Source organism: Rhipicephalus sanguineus, chromosome 3, assembly GCF_013339695.2.
Source record: "Rhipicephalus sanguineus isolate Rsan-2018 chromosome 3, BIME_Rsan_1.4, whole genome shotgun sequence".
In the NCBI taxonomy this organism is placed as follows: Eukaryota; Metazoa; Arthropoda; class Arachnida; order Ixodida; family Ixodidae; genus Rhipicephalus; species Rhipicephalus sanguineus.
Window position 1 is genome coordinate 188,906,819 of NC_051178.1, and position 26,312 is coordinate 188,933,130.

Sequence of the window (26,312 nt, forward strand, 5' to 3'; positions counted from 1 at the left end):
GGCTAACCTTGGTGTGGAAATCGATGACAGCGTTGTAGCCAGTTTTGTGGCAGGTGATCTCGACCTTGCCACCCAGCTCGATCCAGGGCACGGTGAAGATGGAGCGACCATAGCCGCTGGGGAAGGTCACCACGTACTCCTCGTCGTACCGGAGGAACATGATGCAGCCCTGGCCCACGTTGTGCACGCCGATGCTCATGCCCAGGTACTTGGACTTGGTCCAGATGTGGGCACAGCACGCTATGCCCTTGGCTGCGTGCTCAGCGTAGAAGGCTGACACTGGAAAAAATGTGGAGAGAATGCCTTGAAGACGTTGTCTTGTTGAGCCTCTTCCTATCACGTGCCGTAACGAGGCACGGTGAATATTTTGCCGTTGTGAAAGAACTGAATAGCGAGTGAAATACAAAAATTGGGGGCCGCTTAAGCTTCGCCTTTAAGAGTTGAACGCGATAGCGATATCCTGCCCCTGGTGCGAACTTTGAACACTACGAGTGCGCACTAAGGTGTGTGCCTTATGTAATGGGTAGCATGCTTTAAACCAGAAACATTTTCGAAGCTGCGATGCACCCACTACGTGGCCTTAAGGGAATACGCGCAGTAATGTGTGTGCCTTTTGTAATGGGTGGCTGTCTTTAAACCACCAAGTCGTTAGGATATTGACATGGTGTGACGCCCGATGGCAATGTAAGCTTGTACCATGCAATATTACTGCGATATTACATCTCGTACTGTGACACCTGTATACAGGACGCGTATTTTTGGGAAGCATGAAAGTTACTTTCAGTGCAGCTCCAAGCAGAGGTGTGGCTGTGTGGTAGAACACCTGCTTGCCACGCAGGCGGCCTGGGTTCGATTCTCACTCGAACCCAACATTTTTATTATTTATTTTATTTGCAGCTTTTTCGACTTTTCGGTCACGGACAAGATGATGATTTTTCGCTCACAACCAACGGTGCCGACACCGACGGCGGAATTTCTGCAATACGAGCTTTTTAACGCTATCGCGTTAATAGAACGAATGACGAGTTTGCCCATACTGCAAGAATGGCATTAACATTTAAGGCACCATCAATGTACCATAATTTCTTGCACCCCTGTAGCATGGATGTAGGTGATGAATACAAGCAGGCCACTTTATATAGGCAACTAAGTAAACACGCATGCTAAGCGGGACGACAGATGTTCTGTTTTCATGCAGGCAATGTCGTAGCCTAGGTCGTGAGTCTTTGTGACTTTATAGGAATTAACGCACCGAGGATGGAGGAAAGAAGTGAGAAATGCAGTGAGCTCTCATATGAAAAAATCTTAATAATAATTATTTGTGGGGTTTTATGTCCTGAAACCACGATATGATTATGGGAGACGCTGTAGTGGAGGGCTCCGGAAATTTCGACCGCCTGGGGTTCTTTAACGTGCACCTAAATCTAAGCACACGGGCCTCAAGCATTTTTGCCTCCATCGAAAATGCAGCCGCCGCAGCCGCGATTCGATCCTGCGACCTGCGGGTCAGCAGTCAAGCACCTTAACCACTAGACCACCGTGGCGGGTATATGAAAAAAAAATTGGCTGCGTATCTGCATGCTTCACTGCAAATGTTGTCGAAAGACTAAAGACTTCTGCCATTTATGTTTTGCCTTGCCTCAGACAGAGCCTCCTCTATGTTGAATTGGCTGTATCTGGCTGGCATTGATAAAATAGAGGAGGCGCTGCGTGAGATATGGACACCATCTGGCAGTGACGTTGCGAAACATTGACGTTGCGAAACATGAGCTTGTGCAGAACTCAGCGCCACTGCCACGTGGTAGCACCATATCGTTGGCAGACGGCTTTTTCATGCATAGCGTCGCATTTTCAGCGCAGCCTAAGAAACACTAGGGTCTTTAGAATTACGTATCTACGTATTTTCTAGTAAAGGAACACACCACCTAATACTTAGGTATTGATGTTGCACCTCAGATATGTGTATTTGCTTTTTGATCGACAATGTTCACGAGTATGAACGCAGCCACCAGTTCAAGATGGCTGGGCGTTCTTAAACTTTGGCCGGGTGGCTGAATCGTGTGACAGCCAGAAAGACAGACAGACAGACCAAAATTTCTGCATTCAAGTACCCCAAGGAAGACTATTGTCTTTAAAAAGAAATCTAGATATGCGCTAGCTTGAAGCTACACATTACTTGATCGGGCTATGCAATGCATAAACTCAAGACCTCAGAGGCACTAACCCGGGGGGTGATGAGAGACTTGTTCCGCAATGAAGGTTAAATCATTTGCGGTGGCCCAGGGCACGGGACCATCTTTGACAACACCCTGCAAGCAAAAAGAAAATGAAGTTGCAGAACCAAATTAATATATACTGAGGTGAAAAGTTTGGAGATTAGAAGAGTGGTGCAATAAACTTTTTTAAGATCCTTGCCATGCAGCTTGATAGTGAGTTTCAAAATGTGCACATGCACGTTTGGTCACTAAGGCGCAAGTCTCAATTCTATGTAGCACCAAAAGGAAGTAAGGATTATCAACTGGTGGTGTAGGCCTCAAATTTATTATCTTAGTGGGCTACATTGAGGAATGAGGCTGTGAGCAGTTAGCCTACTGTGTAGATTAAAACTTGTGCGAAAAACACAACATGCTGAATTGCAGAAGACAAATGTCGTGACATGTAGTCTACTGGTACGAAATGAGAAACAAGATGACCACGGACCACCTGAGGCTCTTTGACTTGCACCTAAATGTAAGTATGTTGTGTTTTTTGCCCTTTGTCCCCATCAGAATATGGATACTGCGGCTGGGATTGAACCCACAATATTCAAGTTTAACAGCTCTACTCCGTAGTCACTAAGTTACAGCAGCATGTAGATACTGGGCTCCTGTGGCATGTACAGCGTTACTACCAGTGCACGACGAGAGAGGAAGAATGGCGGGAAAAGAAGAAAAAGGAATGCAGCCGAAAAATTAGCAATGATTGCAAGTCGTTAAGTATCCACTTTGCGCAGGGACTAAAAGTGCAATTAATACAGTGTGTTTTCATGACAGCATTTAGTGTTATGGCCTGCTTTCCCAGTGCCAATATACCAGGCCATTTTCAAAATACAAAAGTTGCTTGTGCCCTCTGGCAACCCTGTTGAACCCAAGCCACTTCAGAACACATATAGATTAAAAAAAAAAAGCGTTAGAAGCAGAATCGACGACAGACTTTTCTCTTTTGCATTTTCTGTCCTTTAAAGGGGTCATGAACCACTTTTCCAAGTAATGATCTAATGGCCTCAGTATCGGAGTGTACTGCCTCCCGAATCGATTGCCGCAAAAATTTCTCGAATCCGTCAAGAATCAGCGGAGTTACGGGGGTTTGGCGCACGCTCCCAGCGCTTTCTCTCTTTTCTCGTGCCGGCGAGCGCACTGGAAGCTAGACAGGGAGGGATGGCATGGGGGAAAGAAGTTACGCCAGCGCGCGTCATGAAACGCGATCGCTCTCCCGCTGTGATTCGCTTGCGCGAGTGCGGCTACTGTGTACTGAGGAGTGCGGCGCCGGCAAGTGGCGGCACCACGCGGCAAGAAGCGCATCTGATCTGAACGCCGCTCTCGATTTACGTCGGCTATCGGCCAATAAGCATGCTATGTCTCTTGCGACGTACAGCGGACAGACGCCCCGCCCACCGACGAGAGTGAGAACCGGCCTCTGTTTGAAAAGAGGGTGCCTAGGGAAACGGCAACTTCGCGCTCCGCTTGTGGCCATTACGCGGCGCGCATGACTGTAATATTTGGCAGAGCAGTTCATAGCCGTGTCAGCTTTCCGCAGGATGTGTTTTTTCAATCAGCCCAAGGGGTGCTTCATGACCCCTTTAAAAGCTTAGGCATGCTTAACAGAAATGATTAAAAGGACAAGCATTCAGCTTTTGACACTAGCTACAAGATTTCCCTCGACACAGATACTCAGTAAATAAGAAACATTTGTTCTGATCATTAATAATCTTTCTGCTACCATTTACGACACAAAAGTGCCTGAAAATGAGAAAGACACTGATAAATTAGGCATTCCAAACACGGTCAGAAGTAAAACGATTTGGTTTCTGAATATTTAAAACCAAAAAGTAACCATATCCAGTACCTAAGAATGTTGTCTCACTTTAGTGAGACAATTCCCTGATTGTCAAATTTAGTCTGCGATTTACTGTACGCAATTTAATCAACAGACAATTAGGCCAAGGAAAGGATAGGGGAAATTAACCTTTAATGCCTGAATTATGAAAGCGCCGAACAAAAAAATTTGTTTTTAATTTTCCAGCTTTAAATAGCAGCCTTAACACAAATCAGCAGTTGTATTATCCAAAATGCAACTTTAACGCATACTTTTAGGTATGTCGCGAATTCGCGACAACCGGCACTTAAGCCAATAGTAGCTCAATATGTTCAATGCAACGCAAGTATGGCATCGCCGCATCAATGAAGCGGATCTCTTCAGGGCGACGTAACTTGGCGTCGTCGTTGTTGTTAAATGCAAGTTTGACTTTATTGCCTCCTACCAATCACGTGACATCGTGTCGGCCACCATATGTGCCCTAGACTCCGCCGCCCAGTATAGCCAACTTCTTGGGAGCCGACAGAATGACACGAAGGTGACGGCACCGAGAAATAGATCTAGCTCACCACGAGACAGAGCCAGTCCTTTGTTCGGATTTTTCTGCGTCGCAAACAGATCGCCCTGCTGAACGATGTGTTCCGTGTAGGTGTCATAAAAAATTTCTTGAAATATTCAATAGGAGCTCGGACAGCGTCACATTGAAGATGAGCGGTTTTCCAGTGTGGAATTTCCTGCTGTTCTTGACAGTCTTTTTTTTTCCCACCGCACTGCATGTTTTAGAGAGGCACTAGCTTGGCTGGTCTACCACATCTTCGTCTTCATCTTCAATGCTCGATGAAGACACTCGTGCTTGTACATGAAGATCAGGATCGACATCGTCGTCTTCGCTGACATTGAGACAGCTGTGGTCAGTTTTATCTTCAGGTGGCAAGCGCATGCGAAGCCTTTTTTCCCATAAAAAGAGCGGAAGTGCATCATGAACTTGTCATACCAGCAGTCATCACTGACTGACTCAAATGCCGGATGTCGCGAATTCTCGACATACCACAGAAGCGAGGATCGCGCAGGAAATAACGTACTTGAAAACAATGTGACATGTCGTGTGCAACCTCTTGTATGCGTGCACATCGAAAAAATTTTATAGGAGATGGAACTTACGTCCCTCGGGCAGAAAACAACGAAGAAGTGAGAGCTGTTGCACGTGCTTCGCGCTCTCCGGCAACTCATACACAACACTGGGCTCCAGCTTGCAATACCTTACATGCAATGGCGCTTGATATCTCGTGCTGAAAGCTACGTTCGCCGCAAATACGTGACAGCCGCCGGTGAAGGCATCAACGCGTTTCGTGTGTTACTTAATCGGCGTCTTTCGGTATGTCGCTAATTCGCGACAACCGGCAGTAAAGGGTTAATTGCTGTGTAACTGTAGTGTAGTAATTATGATGTCAATTGAAATAAATTTAAGTTGATGAAAAATCACCCTTGGCTACGAGTGGCGCTGGCTTAAACTCCCAGTGATTACACACCTCAACCAAGCGGATGGGGAAGCACCTTCCGTCGTAAATCAATCGGTAGAGCATCGGATGTTGGATTCGAAGGTTGTGGGTTCGGATCCCACCGACGGAAAGAGTAATTTTTTGTCCACTTCATTTCATTTCAATTTACATCATAATTACTACACTACAGTTGAAGAAAGTAATTAATTTCCCCTGTGCTTTCCTCGGCCTAATTGTCTGTTGCTTTCGTTAGCTATATCTAACGAAAGAACCAAGCCCTCAATCAATCCCCCCTCTTTCATTCTGCACATAATGCAACACAGAGGCGGAGTAAAATGTGCACAGACCCCAGGCTTGTCCCCGACTTTCCAGTAGCAGCGGAAGACCTCCCCTAGGATTGGGTTGTAGGGCTTTTTGGCGACAGAGCTCTTGCGGCCGGCATGGAAGGCAGACAGGTACCACCGCACCACCTCGACCATCCTCTCCTTGGGGTCGTCGCGGTCCACAATGCTGCAGACAAAACCCAGCCATTCCCCAAGACTCAACAAAAGGACTACTCCGCAAAATTACGGAAATGGAGGCCGCAAATGGCCACGGACACACTACAGCATCTTTGAACGTGGGAATGTTCGTGCAAATCTCTCAATACTACACATGCATGATGAAGACGAGTAGGCAAAACTAGGCTGGGGTGCCACAGGCACCCTAAACCAATTCTTTCATAGGAAGACACGTTACATGTCTGGACAAGTTGTATGACATTATCATATAGTACACAGTAGAAACCCAGTAATTCAAAGTTTGTTCATTCGAGCTGCATGGCTGCTCCCGGCGGCAGTGTTGCATGTATTCGAATGGAAAAAAAAAATGCTCCCACGTATTTGAACCACCCAACAATAATGTCAAAGAAAATTTTTCACCCCTATGGGCTACTTTTCAGAAAGATGCTGCAGTGCATTGCTTCTTGCTTCAATGATTTCAAAATATTGAGGTAACATCACCGCCAACAATAAGGAGTGCTGGACTTCAAACTGCGCACATGGGTTTCTCTAGAACCTGAAGAGAAAGCCAAGTGCTTTTCAGTACACGACTTTCAGTACATGCTGCAATGTCTGAGCCCATGTTATTAAACTACTGTATATTTGTAGTAAGTTATGGAATTCGCAGCTTACCATCTTGCTCTTATCTTCTCAACTACCGCCAAATCAAAATTTTGATATGCCTGTGGAGCGTCGTCAGCCTCTGTGTTTTTAAAATGATTTTCAGTGGCTCAATGTGCTGTCTTGTGCGAGAGGCAAGAAAATCTCTGCTCATTCGCTTCTCCCAATGAGCACTTGAATGATGAGGCTCACAGCACTCCAAAAACATGATACAGTGTTAAAATCCTGATAAGTGACGAATATGTCAGAAGATAAAAGCAAAACACGGACTCGCATGCCTCATGGCTTACCTACTATGCATGCGTAGCACTTTACCATGGCCGCAGTTAGAGTATCTGCACATGTACTGAAACACATGGCCTCTTCTGTTTGTCTCATTCTGTCACAGTAATAGAGGCAACATTCCAGCCTACGCAATGTCAATTTCTTCAGCAACCAGTGACGTTGCTTGTATGAGTTTGCGATGCGGGAACAAAAGAGAAGCGGTGCCTACCAAAGCAGCAAGCAACTGACTCCGTATAGATTGAAAAGGTGTCCATTGCTATTCACAAAAAAAAAAAAAAACAATCAACTTGGCAAAAAGCAATGAGATACATTTCCACATAGCACGAAAGCACAAAGTGCAATGCTACCAGCCCAGTAACCACAGCAGATGAGCTCAAGATTTTTACCTGGCAAAGATGTCTGGATGGGCAAAGAAGTCCGCATACATTTCTAATAGCGACCGCCGCTCCAAAATGAATGTTGGCAGTGTGACTTTAGTGAGGTCCATGCCAATGCGAACTTGGGACAGGAGATGCGAGAAGACACTCTTCTGGCCCTCCAGGGAACCCACTGCGTGTTCAAAGGAACATGCCCATCATAAAGAGATCAGAATTGTACAACAATGAAGCAGTTTTTTTTCGTTTGTGATGTGATGACATTAACAATAATTTGCTGGGTTTTCACATGTCAAAACCATGATATTATTATGAGGCATGCTGTAGTGGAGGAGTCCGGATTAATTTCAGCCACCTGGGGCTCTTTAACGTGCACCTAAATCTAAGCTACTATGGTGTCTGATCTGATGACACGTCGTATTTCAGGATCTGTAACTATAAAGCAATGGAAGAAGCTGAAGCTGCATGAGCAGCTTCCAGGCAAAATTTTTCTGCATCTTTCAGTGCATGTAATAAACAATTTTACATTTGTCACATAATAAGTACTCCGCATAGTACTCATCTTCGCTAATAGGCTACCCTGGAGACCAATATAAAAGATGGGGAAAACAGTAAAAACTTACGTTCATCTTCATCATCATCTTCATAGGCAGCTGTAAAAAAGCAAGAGTAAAAATAATCAAGAAACTTTTGTGATAGCATGTCTTTTTGCCGTCAAAATGCAAAACTTGGAAGCAACCTTATTTGCGCAGCGCATTGGCACAGCAGTTCATGAGTTAGCTTCAACTATCCATGTGTTCTTATTTGGATCACACAAGAAACAGTGAGAGATAACTGTAAGCAGCTTTGTATAAAGACCAATGAAGTTGCAGCAAGAGCTATTGCAGTACAACAGAGCAACTGCTTGCCATTGTATTCCTCTGTTTATCACACTTGAACCACAGTGTTATCCACCAGGTAATGTGCTATCCTTTTTTGGTGTCTTCAAATTCTACTGTCTTCTCATCTTCTCATCCCTCCGCTCCTTGAGTGTTCACAAGTAAGTTTCATACATGGCCCAAGTGAAATTAAGTGCTCTCTGGTGTGCAGGCAGCAGTACTAGTCTGCTGAAATCACGCTGTGTTCTAAAGACAACTAGAAGCAAAAAACCTATTATGCTTAGGTTTAATTACTTAAAATCGTGACATAAAAGCTCATTGGTGTACAGTGTGCTAAAAACATGCTGGTCTCAATACGAGGCATTGCTGAATGAATCACAAGTATCACATACACTGATGAAGTAGCACATGGAAATGCACTTTCTAGCTTGTTTTATAATGTTTGCACTTGCTTCTAGTGTGATAACATAGGTCTATAAAGTCTCACCATCGTAGATTGAGTAGGCAGATGCAGCAGCTTGAGAACTAGAGGCTGAGTTCATAACTTCAGTGCCGGTCTTGTCACTTGTGGGCTCAGTGGTGTGAGCATCAGCACTGCATAAATGAAGAAAGCAAGTAGGTATTCAGACACGTGAAACTGCTGCGTTATCGTAGGGTCAAGGAAAATGCAGTTAGGGAGGCCACCTGTACTTCATCTCACCAACTATGTGCACTGCAGTGAAAACTATGGGTTATATCAGCCAACCAGAACAGCATGTTCTCCTGCCTGCTCATGACTACTTTCCATATGGTGCAGTCAGAATGCAAGCTTTGTGGAAGGATTAGTAGCACACAATGAGGGAGCATTCCACCCTTACTTGGAATATGCAAGCAGCTCTCATTTCTGGATGCTTGATGACTCTATCCCTGGCATCCCTGCACTCTACGAAACTTGCAAGACTGAGTATAATTAGAGCACATTTTAAGGCAATTCTGGATATTCTATCCCCTATCACTTTTCAGCATGTACCTATGTGCTCATGTACCACTTCTCTCTTAAAATGAAGCTTTCTTCAGTTCCGCTCTTCATTTTCTCCTGCATGCTGGTCGACCGACATGCGACAACCTTCTTAGAAACGCTACGCCCATGCATCTGGTAGGGGTGCAGTGTGAAGGGAGGCCTCACTGAAGAAGGGCTTCACATGCAAAGTGCATCTAGCGCAAAATGAAGGCCACCTTCAGTCACACAGTTTGTTGTGGGCAGCAGCAAAAGCCGTCGAGTGCGACATAAAGGCGGAGTCTGTCAAAATGTACCGAAAAAATACCACGAAAATGTGCTCCGAGTGTTAATAGGATTGTCTTTGCTACATTGCTGAAAGTGCTGCAAAATGTGAAAGTATGCTTAGTCCAACAGATATCGTCCCCCTATTCAAACCAAATGTAATGTGCATTTGTGCTGCATTTACGCAGGTACAACACGTACACAGAACACTAGCACTTGTGTGCACATTAGTGTTGTAACCTAAGAAAGCTTTGCTGAGCAATGATTCCTACATTTGAATGGAATCCACTGTAATGGTATTACAATAATAAACTTTGACTTTGAAATAAAGCACCATTACAGTCTAGAACAACCACACCCACAGAACTTATCAAGGCCATGAATATTGCCGCAAAGGTTAATTGAGTTAGAAAATAAATTTCTGGAATTTACACTTGGGCTAGGGAAGATACTGCAGTGGTGCACTCAGAATTAGATTTTGAAACGTCTGAAACAAGAAACCTAACCACACCCTCTAATATCTTGACACATGAGTGTTTTCTGCACTCAGCTCCTCTTAAAAATGTGGCTGAAATATGAACTCATGACATCCAGCTGAAGGTTTAAGATTAAGGGGAGATGCTACTCGAAGACACTTTTTCTTTAATATTCACCCTAGAGCAATGAAACTTGAGCTGCTAATAGAACTTTTTATGCTGATTTCAAATATATAATTAGTTTTCTTGCAAGTTGCATACTTTTAGTTCTGCCACATGACAAAGTGAAAAACTGAAGCATTTTGCCCCCCCTCTTTTCAGACCTAAACTTCAATAATTTTTTACAATTGATAGTTCATAATGTTTCAAATAAAGTGCGGAATGCAAATAACTAATTAGGAAGTCCATACAAAATATGTACTAGACGTGAAAAATTTTAACGTTGGAAGTTCATATTTCTCCTACCCTAGTAAAAGTTTACATAACTTTTTTTTATTTTATAATAAGAATATCGAAACTCAAACAAGATAATTGCATTTCTCGTACTTTGGAAAAACTTTGGGAAAAATTTCACGCAGATCTGAGCACCAGAAGTACCCGAAAAAGGAGGGGCACATTGACAAAAATGGCAAAATTTGTGTTTTGAGAAAAACGAGTTTTAAAGTCAAAATTGCATGTTTATTTATCAAAGATGTCATTGAATGCAACGAAATTTGTACACAAGAAAGAACAATCCTCCTTGTAGTGGCCACTGCCATTAAAATGCGCCAGCACCATAGGTTTGGCCCTCACGGCTCTTCCGAGCTGACTCCTCGACAAGAGATTTTTTCTTCAGCGCCCTCCGACGGGCCCTTGCTTCTCCTGTTAGTTTTTGAGACATTTTTTTCTGGCGTGTGCTGTCCCGTGATGTGCCAAGAGCAACCAGATCATGAGACGGGAGCACGCCAAGCTCTTCCAGAACACGTTCAAAACTGGAGTGCCCTCGATTAAACCAACATGTTCAGTGCTGTCATATCAGCAATCAACGAAGACTCGTCGTCCTGCGATTTTTCTTCGTCTTCGAAGAGTCCGATCTTTTTCTGGGAGGCACTCACATATTCGAATGCCGCGGCAAACTCGTCGGACGCATCGGCGTCACTGCAACTACGCCTTGCGGCAGCAGACGATCTTTTCGTGGTTGAGTGTTCGGCTTTGATTTGCGCCGGCGTCCTCGAAATTTGTGCGTCGCATGAAACTTCACAGGCCGGTGACCGCGCTTCCTACGGCTTTCTTCATCAATAACGGATAAGCACTCGAGAAAAGCGTTGTTCAGCTGCGCTGCTCGACGAGACACGGATCCTGCAAGTAGGCTTCACAGCACACACAGGCGCGCAGCGGCCAATGGCGGCTCCCGATCCGTACCACGTGATTTAAAGCCTGTCGCGGCGCTCGAAGAAGGCGGCAAAAGCGTGCTTCTCTTTATTATTTCTTGCGCTGCAGCAGCGCGGGAAACCGTTGTTATTTGAAGAGTGAGGCTCGGCTCTTCGCCTCATGCGGTCGACAATGGTGAGCGGCGGCGCATTATCAGCGGCAAGGTGCTCGAAGATGACACACTTTCGGCCTTTTGACAGCCACCTTGTGCTCTTTAGACGCAATTTTAAAGCATTTCCAGTTGAGTCTCGACATTGATTTTTTTTTTCAGCACTGTAGAGGTACTAATCTTAACAAAACAGGCGAAAACAAAAAATCGATAATTTTTTAGAAAACTCGTGTTTTTCGACCCGCATCTCCCCTTAAGATGTTGCAGCAAGACAATGAGAAGGGGCCATAACTATGCCTGCAAGAACAGGACATTGAAATACTGAAACAAAAATGCAAGAAGGCTGGTCTGAAGAACGATGGCAACCTGACGGTGGCTCAAGGTTAAGCCGATTAGAAAAGAACTGTTAAACAGCATGTGTACAACGTGATGGAAAGAAGGTAGGGCAGGTGTTAGATAAGACCACAAACAGTAACCTTGTGCGAGAAAGGTCTGCAACTTTAACTATGAATGATTTACATCTACTGACTACCACAGGAGGAAACGGCAGGGAGAAGTCCAATGTAAAATATATCACACTATGCACTACTACTACTACTACTACTACTACTACTACTACTACTACTAATAATAATAATAATAATAATAATAATAATAATAATAATAAAAGAAGCTGCAGAGAGTGATTTAAAAGAAAATATATAGAGGATCTCGGATTGACTACGACAATTTAACAGCTTTGCGAGTGGTTGGACCCAAGATTGAACTGAGTGGCGAAATATTTAGTCCCTCGTATCTAGCAACATATAGTGATGTGCTGCCATGATGCCATGATGATAACCACAATCACGATGATGTCAGCACCTATGACTGGTGTTGCAAAAAGAACGAATCCAAAAGAGCTATGATGACTAATATAAAACACATCCTTTCCAGGGCAGTATGGTCGCATCAGTCATCACAGGCTTACTGATGTAACTTCTATCTCTAACATTGTTTCGCACCCATTCCTGAGGATGAATTAACTGCAACACCGAGGTCGCAGTAATTCTGTCAGGATTATTTCATCATTCATTCGGTTTCTTTCCACATAGCGTTTAGCTGATAGCTTATCAAGGGACAATGCTCATGATAACACTGTCCAGCATGTCCTTATTACAAATATCAGCACAAGCCACTATGCACACACACACACAGGGCAGCCTATAACAACCGGACTTTCCTTTCTTCTATTTTGTTTCGTATTATCCTGCAAATAACCTGTCCAGGTAGACCAGGCAACGGTGCTGTGCAGCTGAGCTCCCTGTAATGGGCTCGACACCGGCTGCAGCGAACACATTAACCCTTTGAAGGTCGAATTTTTTCGCGAAATCCAGTCCAAAAATGTGTAATTTTTTTTATTGCTGAAATAAATTCTTCAGACGATTCTATTTTCAGGAAAAAATTGTCTAAAATTCTTTTTCGTGACCGTAAAGTGACAAAAAGTTCAGTTTTGTTGTTACATACATATGGTTTATTCGTAGTAAAATGAAGCAGAATCCTAAAAAAAAAAAGCTTCACAGTTTTTTATGAATAAAAATTATGCATTGTATTAAACATAGCTCACAAACATACAAAAATAAGCACACCAGAGTACGTTACCGGTTAAAAACGCTCGTGCTCTAACACTAAAAACTTTTCAGCGTGTGATAGCCTTTGAAGCATGGCTCCCCGCGCACGCGTTTCAGATGTCGCTCCTTGATCGTCATCGGAGTCTGAACTCATCACAAAATCCTCGTCTGACGAACTGAAATCCAATGAATCAGATTCTGATTCGGCACTTGGGGAATAGTCCGCATCGGAAGAATCGCTGCTCGACTCACCGGCAGCAGTGCAACCGGCGCGCGCTTCCATAGCGTAAGCTAACTGTGTCAGTGAGCACACGGAAGAAAATTATGGTTGTGCGCCCGTCCGGAAAGCAAAAAGAGTGAAAAAGCTACAGTAATACTTCGTCTTATCACCAACAAGACGTAGTTAGTTTTTCCGAGACCCCAAAACAGGAAACTCAATCACGGCGGCGTCGTTTTTGTGATTTGGCGCTGCACGGAAACAGATGTAGTCGCGCCCTGGGGAGCAATAAACGAGACAGTAACAAGCGGTCACCCTTTGAGAGATTAGAAACCAAACAGCCATCAGCTTTGCGGGCGCAAGAAGTGAAAACCACCCGAAGGACGAAACGGAAACCAGCCGGACCGCGTGCGCGCGTTCTGATGCGAGACTACAAGCCGCTGCGCCTCTTTGGAAAGAAAGAAAAAAAAAAAAACGGAGAGACATTGGCGCATTAAAAAATTACACGTATTCCCGATGCGTCGCAGCACATTCCAAGCAAGAAAAATGGGAGAAGGTGCGCGTTTGAAACCAAACCATGCCGCAGGCGCTCTCGGTTGCGCAAGCGATAGCCGGCGCGCGGCGCGCCATTTTGCGAAGCATAAAAAAAGCAACAACAGAGACATCGGCGCATGAAAAAAATTGCACGTATTCCCGAAGCGTGGCAGCACATGCCAAGCAAGAAAAATCATCGAAAAAGGCGCGCACTTTAAACCAGCTGCACCGCGAACGCGCTCGGATGGGCAAGCGACAGGCGGCGCGCCGTTTTGGGAAGCGAAAAAAAAAATACAACGGAGAGACATCGGCGCATGAAAAAAATTCAACGTATTCCCGAAGTGCGCCAGCACAGACCAAACAAAAGAAATTATCAAAAAAAGGCACGCGTTTTAAAAATAAACGCTATGCCGTACATGTACGGCGAAAACCCTGAAGGGGTTAAAAATGGAAGTGAAATGGAAAAGTGATTGCTTATTTCCATGCGCATATTTAAGGAACCCAAGGAGGCCAAAATTATTTCAGAGCTGGCTGGAGAGATTGTTTTCAGGCTGAGTTCTCCTAACAAAAGGGATGCCTGCGATGCTAGCCAATGCTTTCAATATAGCCAGTGTCCCGTTTCTGAGGAGGAACTGATGACAAAACAATATCTCCTGATAGATGCCAACGTCACAACATTTAGAAGGCAGATAATGAGCATGGGAATCGGGAATTATCAGTGTGTGTGTGTTTCTCCACTCTAACCTCCATAATCTGGCCTTATCAGCTGTGCCTCTGTTGCTGCGATTGATCGTCCACACTGCCACTATCTCCAGATGGTATCAGAGTGGTGTGTGGACGCCTACTGCGCAATCTTTATCAGGTTTATCTGGCAGCTGACAGTTGGTCAGAGCAAAGTTTTTAGGTGTAAAGAGCATGGGTGCGTTTACAAAGAACTCATATACCGTTTCTAAGAAGACTAAGTAATACTAATTTAGAAACGGCCATTTCGGTATAATATGGCGGTTCTGCCAAAGAGGTGCCATCAGTGGCAATAAGTGATGTCATGTATCACCCATCATTACGTAATGATTGGTGACATGGTAATTAGTCCCTGATTAGCAAACTTATTACTAGTACCCAATCAGCAGACTCTTCCTGCCACAGATTTGAACACATGGGATGTTTTTTTTAATGCGTTACAGGTACCTATCTCAAACCAAAACTAAAGCCTAGTCCATCCCACAGCTGTCAGCTGTGCCCCATAACATGGGACAAACTAGTTGATACCTGTCCCGTTGTTGGTATATTCATTGACTTCTTTATGCTTAACATGCTTAATGTTAAAAGTGTGTGTGACAGATAGTGCTGCACCTCTACACATCTTTCTCGGTAGACGTTTAGTGAGATTACAAATGATATCTTTGTTTAAGTGGGCTGTCCAAACTAGAACAGGACACCACCTAACTTCGACCACGAATTTCTCCGTTTCTGGCATCACAAGACTTACATTTGGAATTTCAGACGTGCATCATGTAACACACAGCTGTAACATTATATTAATGAGAACTAGCAGACAAAGAAAAACAAGCCCTTAAAAGCCATCTTCTTTCCTTCATTCACAGCTGTAACGTGTCACATACTCATGGTGTATCTCGATTGCATTCAACAACAACATACGAACACTGTGGGCCAACAATCAAGACACAGCACATAAAAGTTAACAAAATCATAACAGAATTACAGCTTTGTCTAGTACTGCACCGCAGTACATCATGCACAACTCACAGTGGCTGAGGCATAGGGTGGGGCACTGGTGGCACGTGTTCCGTCTCTTCCTGGGTGTCGAAGAAGAACTCCTCGTCCTCGTCGTCGCTCGAGTAAGACACAGGTGGCACTGCACGCAGAGGTGTTAAAGTCCCTCCATGTTCAACTTCGGTTTTTTTTAAATTTCGCTTACAGCAGTTGAGTACCTTCTAATACAAACTTTGAGTACCTTGTAACACAAGCTCTATAAAAGGACACCAATTGCAAATGTTACTTCAGGTTAAGGCAACTGACTCCAAGATGTTTAGGGTATCACTTTTATAGAGAACAGATCTTTTGTTGAATGAAAAACTTTGTAAGCACATGACATGACTGGTGCCAGCATCGTGAAGTTGCACTAGCAGCTCCTGCAGCGTACAGTATTTCAGTCTTAAATACTAAACCGTAGCCTACGGATCACAATAGCAATGTTAAGCTTTTTTTTTTTTTACCAACACTGTGCCTTTTGTATAATCTCTCCTACTTGGGCAACAAAAACAGACCACTACAAGTACAAGTCAGCAACCCTGAAAGCTACGCTGTGATTCACAAACAAACAAAATTCTACTCACCAAATACCCATGCAGTTGAATATTGCTAATTTACCTGTGGATGAACTCACCGATGCTACCACCCCTGGTGCTATTTTATTTTGACTTGCCTCAGCACACTTTAGTGAGTGCTTATTTCCCTTCTAGTTGGACGAGACCGAGCTAAATCAATGTAACCACAACTAACTTTCATCATTTGTATACACCGTACGCACTTTATTTGTTCTCGTGTGCATTTGAGGTCTACGTAAAATGTAAACGATGATTATCTTTTTACATCTTGTATGATGGAGCCCACTTTTGAGTGTTGTGTGTCTCTGTATGCAATGCATTCAGTTATCTGTGCACTCTCTTCATTTGTACATTTTGGACCTCTTCACGATCCTGTGCTTGCATTAGGAACTCTTTGGATGTGCAAGAGTCGACAGTCAGTATGGTTTGTGGAGTAACCTGCCCTCGCCTTTTTTCTCTCCCTGTGTTCCTGTGTCTCTAGGACTGTGTGTGAATTTTATAAGCTCTCTTAGGTACCTTCTATACTTCCCACAACAGTGACAAGGTGTGTAAACCCTCGTTTTTTTTTTTCTAGTTTTCGTTTCGATTAAAAGAGTATGTCAGAAGAAGAATAACGGTTGTTGCACTGATCAAGACAAGACAAACCCATGTTGAAATGCTGGCTTCAGAGACGTCCCTTGTTCAAGTAGACTGCTGATCGCTTCAAGTCAATCTTCCTGTGTGCCTTTCTCTAACATGATTTGCAAATATTTCACTATGCAAGGTACATTCTTCTATACAAATGACCCAAACATGGCACTGCTTTCTTTTTTGTGCAGATTCTTGTCACAAGACCAGATTTGCTTTCCTTAAGGGCACAGGGCAAGCCCTATACGTCCTATGCATTTTTGGCCATTTTTAGGTATTGTTTTCTCAGTGACTAAAAGGGGTATCCACATGATTCATATATACCACTTTTTTTTTTAATTTTCCACACTTTTAACTGAAGCAGATTTATTTAAATCTGACTAATATTAGAATTTTGGTGAATTTTTTACCACTAAGACTTAAATTTTGAGTTAATTTGCATCTTTGAATATTTCTAACACAAAAAGTGTAAAGTGCATAATTTCAATTCTGCTTGAGTAGTTGTATGCGTTTATGCAGAATACAAGAAAAAATAATCCACTGGTTATCTTGGAATACATAGGAAAGTAATAAGTAATAAAAAACTTGGTTTTGAGATAATCGAGTTTAAAGTTAGAAAACAGCTGAAAAGTGAACATGCTTTGCCACAAACATCGTTCAACTACATTATTTAGTAGCTACGAGCTTGGTAATCATTTCCAAAGTCAATTTTTCACTTTCGAACCTGTCATCTTACTCGCCTTGCTTAATTTGAATAGCTGTCATGTAGCTCTATCAAGCAATCTATCGTCGACTGTGGTCAAACTTTTCCAGCAGAGTGACTGTATTTTGGCCAAGCTTCAATCCTAATTATTTCAGAATTTTGGCTTGTGCGATACTGCCATCATTAAACGAAATAACAACATCCAATGTTGCAATCCTGAAGACTCTGAAGCCTAAACAAACACAGCAAGGACTCTGCACCGCAATTCCCATTAGCTCAACACTTCCAGCACGCAGTTTGCATGTGCAATTCGGTCTAATTGCATCACAAATAATATTCATGTCCATTAGATTCTACCCGTTGTCACATTGCACGCGATTCGCCTCGAAGGACGCTGAAAAGGCTGAGAGGTTCAACGATGAAGAGCTTGCTCGTTCAGTGTTCAGCATCTCAGTACGTCACCGGCATTTATTCGCATTTACAAGAAAGCTGTAGTGGTTGGCACGAAATTTAACCCTTGCTGAAGACCTTCTTTACCCTCAGCATCTCAAGTTATTGACAGGCACAACAGACACAAGGTTTAATGAAGCTAGGAGCTGAAAGTGCTCGAATAGACGCACTCCGATGAACAAGTGCAAATAAAAAGGCGCACAGAGTCTTCGGACTGCCTTAGAAGTTACCTGACAATCGTTTATACATAGCTGACATCAGACAAGCATTTTGGCTTTTGTACAAGAAGTTTTTTTTTAGAAAAATGGACCGTAAGCATGGAGCGCATACAAGGGGCTTGTCCTGGGATGTATGTTCACTCACCACTTGCTTCCGGAAAAACTGGTTTTCAGCCACCAAAAATACTTTTTAAGAAAAGCACGAATATGGAAAATATGCACAAAGGTACATACACACTTTCCAAATTGCAAAGAATAAAAAAGTAATTTTTTTTTAATTTTGCCTTACCCTGTGCCCTTAAGTACCAACTGCACGACAGTTTCTCAAGAATATGACGGCTGATCTGTTCTCAATAAAGATTTCCGTTATTTTCTCAGGCAACCAAATAAACCACACACAATTGTGGCTCTGACACATAAAACTCCAGAACATTTCTTTTTTAAGATTTCACCATGTTGTTTAAGGCTCACACTCTATGGAAGGCCAATACGTGCTGCCAAATGAGCAAGTACTGCAACAAACCATACCCCCAACCTGCATACTCGGCACAGAACAATTATTTACCATATTTTAGCTAACATGATCCTTCCGGCAGTAAAGAAAATGTTAAGAAACTTAGGTCAAGCAGGTAGCTCGATCTTTCAAAACACCTTCCATTTCTTTAAAAAAATGAAAACAGTATTTGTATTTGATTTGCATTTGATTTGTACTTTGAAAACGGTATGCGTATTTTGCACACAAGCACACATACAAACGCATGCATGAACATATGTAAGGTATGGTTGAACCTCTCTCTCTCTCTCTCCCCCCCCCCCCCCCAAATTTATTGCTATGTTACTGGTTAACACGCCAGCTTCTCCTTTCAAGCTTTTGAGGCAAAACTGCGAGGCACACTACGGCCACAAATTATTACACATTTCATGCCCCCTTGGTGTGGTTGACTTCCGCCAGTTCTGACACCAGCAGGTCATGCATTGATAGCGTTTTTCAATGCTCAAATTAAATGAAGCCTTAAAAACACACCAATATTTTTAGATACAACCTCAATGAAAACCAACAAACCCTTAATTTCCCTTCTTTCGTTCACTAATATTTTTTTAGGGTTTATGAACGTGCACAAATTAATGTCGTGTGAAGGAAAGTTGACAATTTTGATCCACACTTTATTCTACATGATAAGCCAACAAAAACTGACAGGATTTCTTTTCATTCTTTTGTTGCAGGAGTTGGTGCGAACACCTCGAGGCAGCATTGTCGCCTATCTTTGGCTCCTGTATATCGTACCAAGCCTGTGCTTGCTGTATATGAGAACTTTACTGCATTAAAGGCATGCAATCTAGAAGTCCATAGAAAACGAGAAACAGCGGGAATCACAAGACAACAGGACAGAGACGGACTAAGCGCTGACTTACAACCCATGGACATGTACCAACCAGTACATGTCCATGGCTTCTATGGACATTACCAAGCAGCCCAAATAAGCACTCTAGTGCTAGAGGTCAAGCTATGCTCGATATTTTCTTCAGATTCTTTTTTTAGTCGACAGCGAGGTGACATGCTCAACACATAATGGAAGAACAGACTGTCAGCAAGAGTTACCTTTGGAGTCTGGGGGAGCACTCTCGTGGCCTGTGGTGCTCAGGGCCCGGGGGGCCTCATGGGCTGGGACGCCCGCTGTGGCTGCACCCTCATCTGTGTATTCGAAATTCCACAAAAGTAAAATAACTTCCCTGCAAGGATGGTTACTGAATGGCTAGTGGAGAAGAGGCCAGACAGCTAAACTTTATTAGTGGTAAAATATAAAGCTGAATGATGATAGGTTTCATAAGAACACGTGTGTGGATGGCCACAGAGGTTCAGGAGACACAGTATTTGTAATGTGAATTCCAATGAAGCCAAGGCACAAAGCTCAAATTAAAAAAAATTGAAGTTCAAGAGAAGCAGTTTTCGTGACTCGCATGACATTTAGGGTAAATGAAACTCTAGGGGACTACACGCCAAAACCATAATACAATCATGACGCGCTCTGTAGTGCGGTCACCAGATCAATTTTGACAACCAGCAATCCTTTCACCTTTCAGTTGCAGTTAAATAACTATACAAGTATTGTTGCAATTTCCTGCCAGACAATGCACATAGGATCAAACTCGTTACATGGAGCTCAGCAATGTCGCAACTGCTAAGCTACTACAACAGGCGTGAACCATAGAGGTACATCTATTAAGTTGGAAGCGACAGGCCCTGAAAGAGCATAAATTTAAATATGCAATTGCATTTGCATCCTGTAAACTTTTGTGGCTGACTGCTCTTGCTGAATGAACTGACCACAAATTTTATGCACACGGTTGTGCTTCGTTTTTGTACATCTTGTATCAGGGCTGATGTTTGTGCTATGAGTCAGCACATAACCATGCAGCTATTCAAATAAAGATGGCTATGGCGTGGCTGATTACAACCATTCATCGTCACCAGTACTGGCCACCTGCTTCGACAGATGACAGAAAAATGTATAATCAACGGGAAACACCCTTTAAATAACAAGGCTCCCCGATACTTCAGCTTACATGCACTAACATTCATGCAGCTTATGTTGCTTAAAATGCTGCTTCTTTTTCTGCTGCTACCCACCAAAAAAAAACCTAAACCCGTGCATTCATAGCAAATGAATGTTTCCTTGCCACATTTTTCCTGTTTTGCATACTGTAAAACGCTGGCAGTTGTGTGAAACTTGCAAAAGTACCCGTACAAAAGCACTTCGACAATGACAGCTGGTGCCGACCACGTCTGAATACGCATAAAGTTGAATTTGTGACATACTAAGTTGCATGCAGCAGTGACATAGCTATACACACATATATATACATATATATTTAATAATGTCAAGGAAAGAGGGACAGCTGGCTACTGTTCAAAAAGCCAGCTTAAACAAGTCCATTGAGCCACTGCCAATCTGTTGCTTTATGGCACACACGTGATATGGAGATGAAAAAGTGCAAGTAACGGCTAGAGACACACATTTTTGTGCATGTGGCACCAAAGAGTAAAGTGCAAATCACAGCTAAAGGGTTATATATGTGAAGAATCGTGTCCGATTTAGTGCGCCTATTTAGGGGCTTCAAAACAGTACCTCGAGTCCTTAGCGGGGCTGGTCGATCCTCGGTTCCTCTGCGCTGAGGGTAGACTCCATTCACAGGTTGAGCTGTGTTCTGGCAAACATTCGGAAGACAAATTTATGTGATTAGGATGGCAAATTGGTTGCGTTGGCAAATGTTCATTTTAACGTAACGTGCGAATGGACAAGGATGGAGCAAGAAAACAGGACGAGCGCTTACCGACAGCTGAAAGGTTTATTGGAAGGTCCATTCGCGCTTTACGTTAAAATGAAATTTACGTCACGTGAGCTGACCCTGAACGGGCTCAGCAAACTCCATTGCTCACCTTAGCGATCTGCAGCAGTACAATGGTGTGCTTGACCGTTTCCAGAAGCGCCTGGGAAAAAGAAAAATAAAGGGAAAAATTAATTAATTCTCGCTTGATGTTTGCAAACGAGAAGACAATGATGAAAGGTTCAAGCTCTTTCTGAACGCCATAAAAATCAACAGTGTTATCCTTAACAATCTTAAGCTCGCTCAAGCCTCTATATAAAATCTGAAGCAAATTATGCCAAATCGCGGCTGCGTTAATTTTAAAACGGGCGGCAGCTCCAGGTGTACTTGACGTATTAGTAGATTACTGCATTCAAAATTAGAACTAGGTAGAATAAAAAAAAAGGAAAGAAAACGAAGGTAAAGTTGAAAGAAGCGACTTTCTTACTCAGATCACGTAACTGCACGCATAGAAAGCTTAAACTCACACTCACTCAATAACCCTCAGCGCTTGCGGGGGCTATATTAACAGGGGGAAAATATATAAGCTAAAATGAAATGGTAATAAGAGCGCGCCCGTATGTACACGATAAATAAGAAGTTTACCGATCGGCGATCGGACATGCGTTCGGTGTGCGCACTCACGTTGGCATTGCTCCCGATGCCGGACAGCTGAACTTTCTCGCGCGGATCAGCGACCTTGTCGATGCTGTACTCCAGGTCCTGCCGACAAGACACGCACAAAAAGACAGCCACAATCACTGTTTCTGTGCACACTTTCCGAAGCGCCGATCGCGGTCGGAACGCTCCAGCTGGCAACTGATCGGCGGTCGTGCGGGGAAGCCGCCGTGCCACGAAACGTGGTCGAGTGCTCGCCGTCGTCCAAGCCGCGCCGGCGATTCGCTGTGGCACGGCAGCGACCTTGATCGTCGATTCAACGCGTGGGAGAGCTCCGTGTCGTCGTCACCAGAAGGAAAGTAAAACGGGGAAGCGTGAACATGATCGCCTCCGTTAGCCGCGGACCGGCCCCCATCAGCAGCATCGGCCCACCATCCTTCATTTCCGCGCAGAAACAATTGCCGCCCTCCCATTGGTTCGATCAGGTCACGTGACGCAAATAAGAGTCCTTTAAAACGCAGCAGACGCACCCACGTCCGCTTGCCCCAGAGATTCCCCTCCGCGCAGTTACACAAGTGTTGCCACATCACTACACGCAGTGTTCTTTTCGAGCCAAGCGCAACAACAATGCATCGATGCGGGGCTGCGGAAATTAAGTGGGAAATTTAGAAACGGCTGGCTAGGCTTTCCCGTAAACAGCACCGTGAGCACGCGCAGCGATCCACTACACGTAAGCAGCAAATTGATCATTTCCTGCGCATAGCGTAAACAAACCGGAGTCGATTTCGCGACAGCGCCTCCCGATTCACGCAAGCGCGCAGCGCTGGCGTAGATCCGAAACCGAAACCCAGGGCTGCAACTGCATCGGTCGAGAAAACGTGGTTCGCGCGGCATCCGCGAAGCGACACGCGCAAAAGCGCTTCGAAGTTTTACGGAACCAAGAAATCAGCGATTTCCGTCTCCAGATTTTTGTAGTCTTAAAGCTATTCAAGCCCCACTCTCGGTAGATGGCACATAAAGATGAAGGAAGAAAACTTCACACACTGTGACAGATATTGCAGAGCACACACATCGAGCAACGAACTACAGGGCACATGCATGGGGACCTGTGATAAATCGCGTTCCGGTGCGCAATTCAGGAAACTGCATGATGTACTGAGTGCTTGCATAATTGCATATGCATACATGTGCCGAACGTCTATCTCGACTTTGCTGTAGGGTGCCTCACGAAGCAATAAAAGATTACATGGCACATACTCTGTATGCACTAAACTTGATTGCTTTGGCTGACGGGAAAACACGGCTTCATATGCAGACATCGCAAATTTACATAGAAAACCGAAAAAAAGTAAACAAAGCACGAGGCAACTCACAGGAAATAAGGAAATTACAAGCTTAAATGATGCTAAACACGCATAAATGCACCATTAGCTCGACAGTTTCTGCATCAGTAACATGCAGCATAAATTAAGGACTGTGCAGCGCAAATAGCTAGACAAACAAGTCTCACCTTGCCATCCCTTTACTCAATCTTTTAGATATGAAGCCCTCGAAGCAAAGGTATGCTACACAAATGCTTGCAAAAGATGTGCTGCTTCACTGAGACAGAGGCTGCCTTTCTGACATGCAAACATGGCTTCTTAGCCGTTATCTTTCTAGGGTGCGTCTTAACAGCAGGCGTATTGCACTATGGCCACAAAAACACAGAAGGAAAAAGAAACAATGAGAGAGATAAGACCTCTCCCAACTGCTGCAGTGTGAGGGAGTCCTTTTATCAACACGCTGCATCCACTACACCCCAAAACAGACAGAAAACAACATGCTTCTACTACACCCTGAGGACAGCCAGTGCAGGAAACAAGCACTCTACACTTCATATTTTTATACTGAACAAGTGCTTTTTTTTTGTAGCCTAAATGTCAACCACTGAACAATAATAAATTTAACAAATATAACATAATTATATACTATTACAGAGGAAAGAAATTCAGACAGTTACACTGTCCTTAACAAAGTATAGGTAATAAGTCAGAACCAATCACACAAATGATGCACGCAATACTGACACAGCCTTAGCAGTTATGAAAAAGCACTGGGTCTATAGAAGCATGCATAGAGCTTTGTTACAAAGAATACTACATCACACAAAATTTGTGTCACACCTACCTAAGGATGGCAGAGTGCCTCTCTCATTGCTTTGCTTGAAGAGAATACTAAAAATGCAGTTTTAGATAATTATGTTGCTACCGATAGCAATACATACTTCAGACAGTAAAACAACTACGTGGCACTGACAACAGAGTAAAATGAGTCAAGTGTATTCCCATACACCAGTATTGCCAATACCTAACTTCTACAGCAGAAAACGTGGTTGGGGAGTTGAGTTTCGGATAACTTCGGATTGCATATCAATGATCATGGGAATGATGGCACGGCATACGTAATTCTTAGTGCATTTATGATGCGGAAAAGAAAACATGTCGTGGAGAAATTTTCTCCTTACCCTGATTTGCTCGATGAGAAGCTGCAGGTATGAGTCTGCTTCGGTGAGCTTGGTGTCAAAGTTGTGCTGTGTCGGTGCCACAATGCCCGTCTGATCCCACAGACGCTGAAAAGACAGAAGTGTATAGTATGAGCAACGTTTAGCCCCCTGAAAACCTGTGTTATGATGGGTGAAAAACAATGTGTGTTTGCGAATTTCAAAGCAACGCTCAGGTACAGGTTATGTGACACACGAATGAGAAGTAGACAGCTGACTATCTTGATATCCTTTAACAGGGACTTACTGTGTTTGGTTGCCGCTGTAACGTATGCCTCAGGATCGTATCCTCCAACGCACGCACCCATCGCTCTCGCTCCTCTGCGTCGCGCGCTGCGTCACGTCCGAAACAATACAAGCGACGGTCTTCACTAAGACGGGCGCACGACATCGGCACTCTCAAAGCGACAGCTCTGGTTACTCGTGAGCGGAAAGGCGTTGACACGTGCGCCGCATTCTTTGAGCGAAGTCAGCCAGGCTCGCTCACCTTGGAAGTGAAAGATCTTGCGGTCCACGCGAATCGTGAAGGTGCTGTCGTCTTCATCGTCGATTCCTATAACTGCCCCCTGCATTTGGCCAGGCATGAATCAGTGCGAAAGTAGGAAATGGGACATCGCTCGAACAACCAAGTTTACCTGGAGTCGCACGCAGCCACGCCGGGCTCCCCGGGCCATATTTTCTTTAGACTGAAAATGTCGAAGCGAGGCGGCTAAGGAAGCATTGAAAACGATAAGGACAACCGGCTCTGCCTGTGCGTTGCGAATGCAACCTTGCCGAAAGCATGCAACTACGCCCAAAACTGATGGGTTGCGCAATGCACGGCTACGTCCACGAGGAAAACGAGTACGTACGGTGTAGTAGGACAACAGTCCTGCGTTGTCGTCTAGCACAAACCAGCGGTACTGCCAGCCTTTCATGACGTTTGTCCATTTGCTAAGCGGTCCTTCGACGCTTGAAGCAGCCATCTTCACCTGCCGACCATGGCACACAGGGTTGCGAGGCGGCTCGTCGGACGTGCCGCACAGCAGCATCATATCACGCCCACGGCAGTTTACAAGAAGGATCAACGCGTTTGTTTGCGGGAAAACGATGATTGACAGCAGTTGTGAAATATCGGGGAGGAGACATCAGGAGCCTATGCATTCATCGTTATCTAAGGTTTGACGGGTGACCGATGGGTGACTGTACTAAAAAAAAAAAAAGACTACGCCCACTTTAATGCAGTTTCGGTTTCGATTTTCGGTCAAGCGCACTATTTGTGTACGCTGCGGTGTCGTTTCTGCGATACTTATTTACGTTGCTTTGTTCCAAGGAGGTTTAAATGAGGTAATAAAACTTGCTGGAGTGGAGGCCGCCATACTTACCAATGGGCCGCAGTGAAGCCGCGCCGCGCGCGCAGCGGCCATCTTGCCATAGGCAAGAAGCGGGAGCTAAAGCGCGCCCGCCGCGCTGATCGCGTCTCTCCGCCGTGGTTTTTAACGGTTATGGCGAGCATTAAGGGAGAAGTTGTCAAGAATAAGAAGCCAAATGGCCGATAAGAACGCAGTCAGTTTTAT

The 26,312-nt window shown here is 44.1% G+C and overlaps 1 protein-coding gene across 1 annotated transcript in view; it reads right to left on the reverse strand.

Annotated features, from left to right (window-relative positions):
- LOC119387882 (oxysterol-binding protein-related protein 9) overlaps positions 1-25,841 on the reverse strand; it is a 31,661-nt gene extending 5,820 nt beyond the window's left edge. The window contains exons 1-16 of the mRNA XM_037655439.2: positions 25,608-25,841; positions 25,392-25,442; positions 25,244-25,322; positions 25,004-25,089; positions 24,721-24,825; positions 22,245-22,322; positions 21,673-21,723; positions 21,362-21,440; positions 19,834-19,926; positions 15,655-15,763; positions 8,758-8,864; positions 8,016-8,045; positions 7,405-7,567; positions 5,921-6,083; positions 2,225-2,309; positions 8-279 (exon numbers count right to left, since the gene is read on the reverse strand). Of these exons, the coding sequence (XP_037511367.1) occupies positions 8-279; positions 2,225-2,309; positions 5,921-6,083; positions 7,405-7,567; positions 8,016-8,045; positions 8,758-8,864; positions 15,655-15,763; positions 19,834-19,926; positions 21,362-21,440; positions 21,673-21,723; positions 22,245-22,322; positions 24,721-24,825; positions 25,004-25,089; positions 25,244-25,322; positions 25,392-25,442; positions 25,608-25,790 (1,734 nt within the window). The 5' untranslated portion in view covers positions 25,791-25,841. The remainder of the gene's footprint in view (positions 1-7; positions 280-2,224; positions 2,310-5,920; positions 6,084-7,404; positions 7,568-8,015; positions 8,046-8,757; positions 8,865-15,654; positions 15,764-19,833; positions 19,927-21,361; positions 21,441-21,672; positions 21,724-22,244; positions 22,323-24,720; positions 24,826-25,003; positions 25,090-25,243; positions 25,323-25,391; positions 25,443-25,607) is intronic.
- Positions 25,842-26,312: the final 471 nt, after the last annotated feature.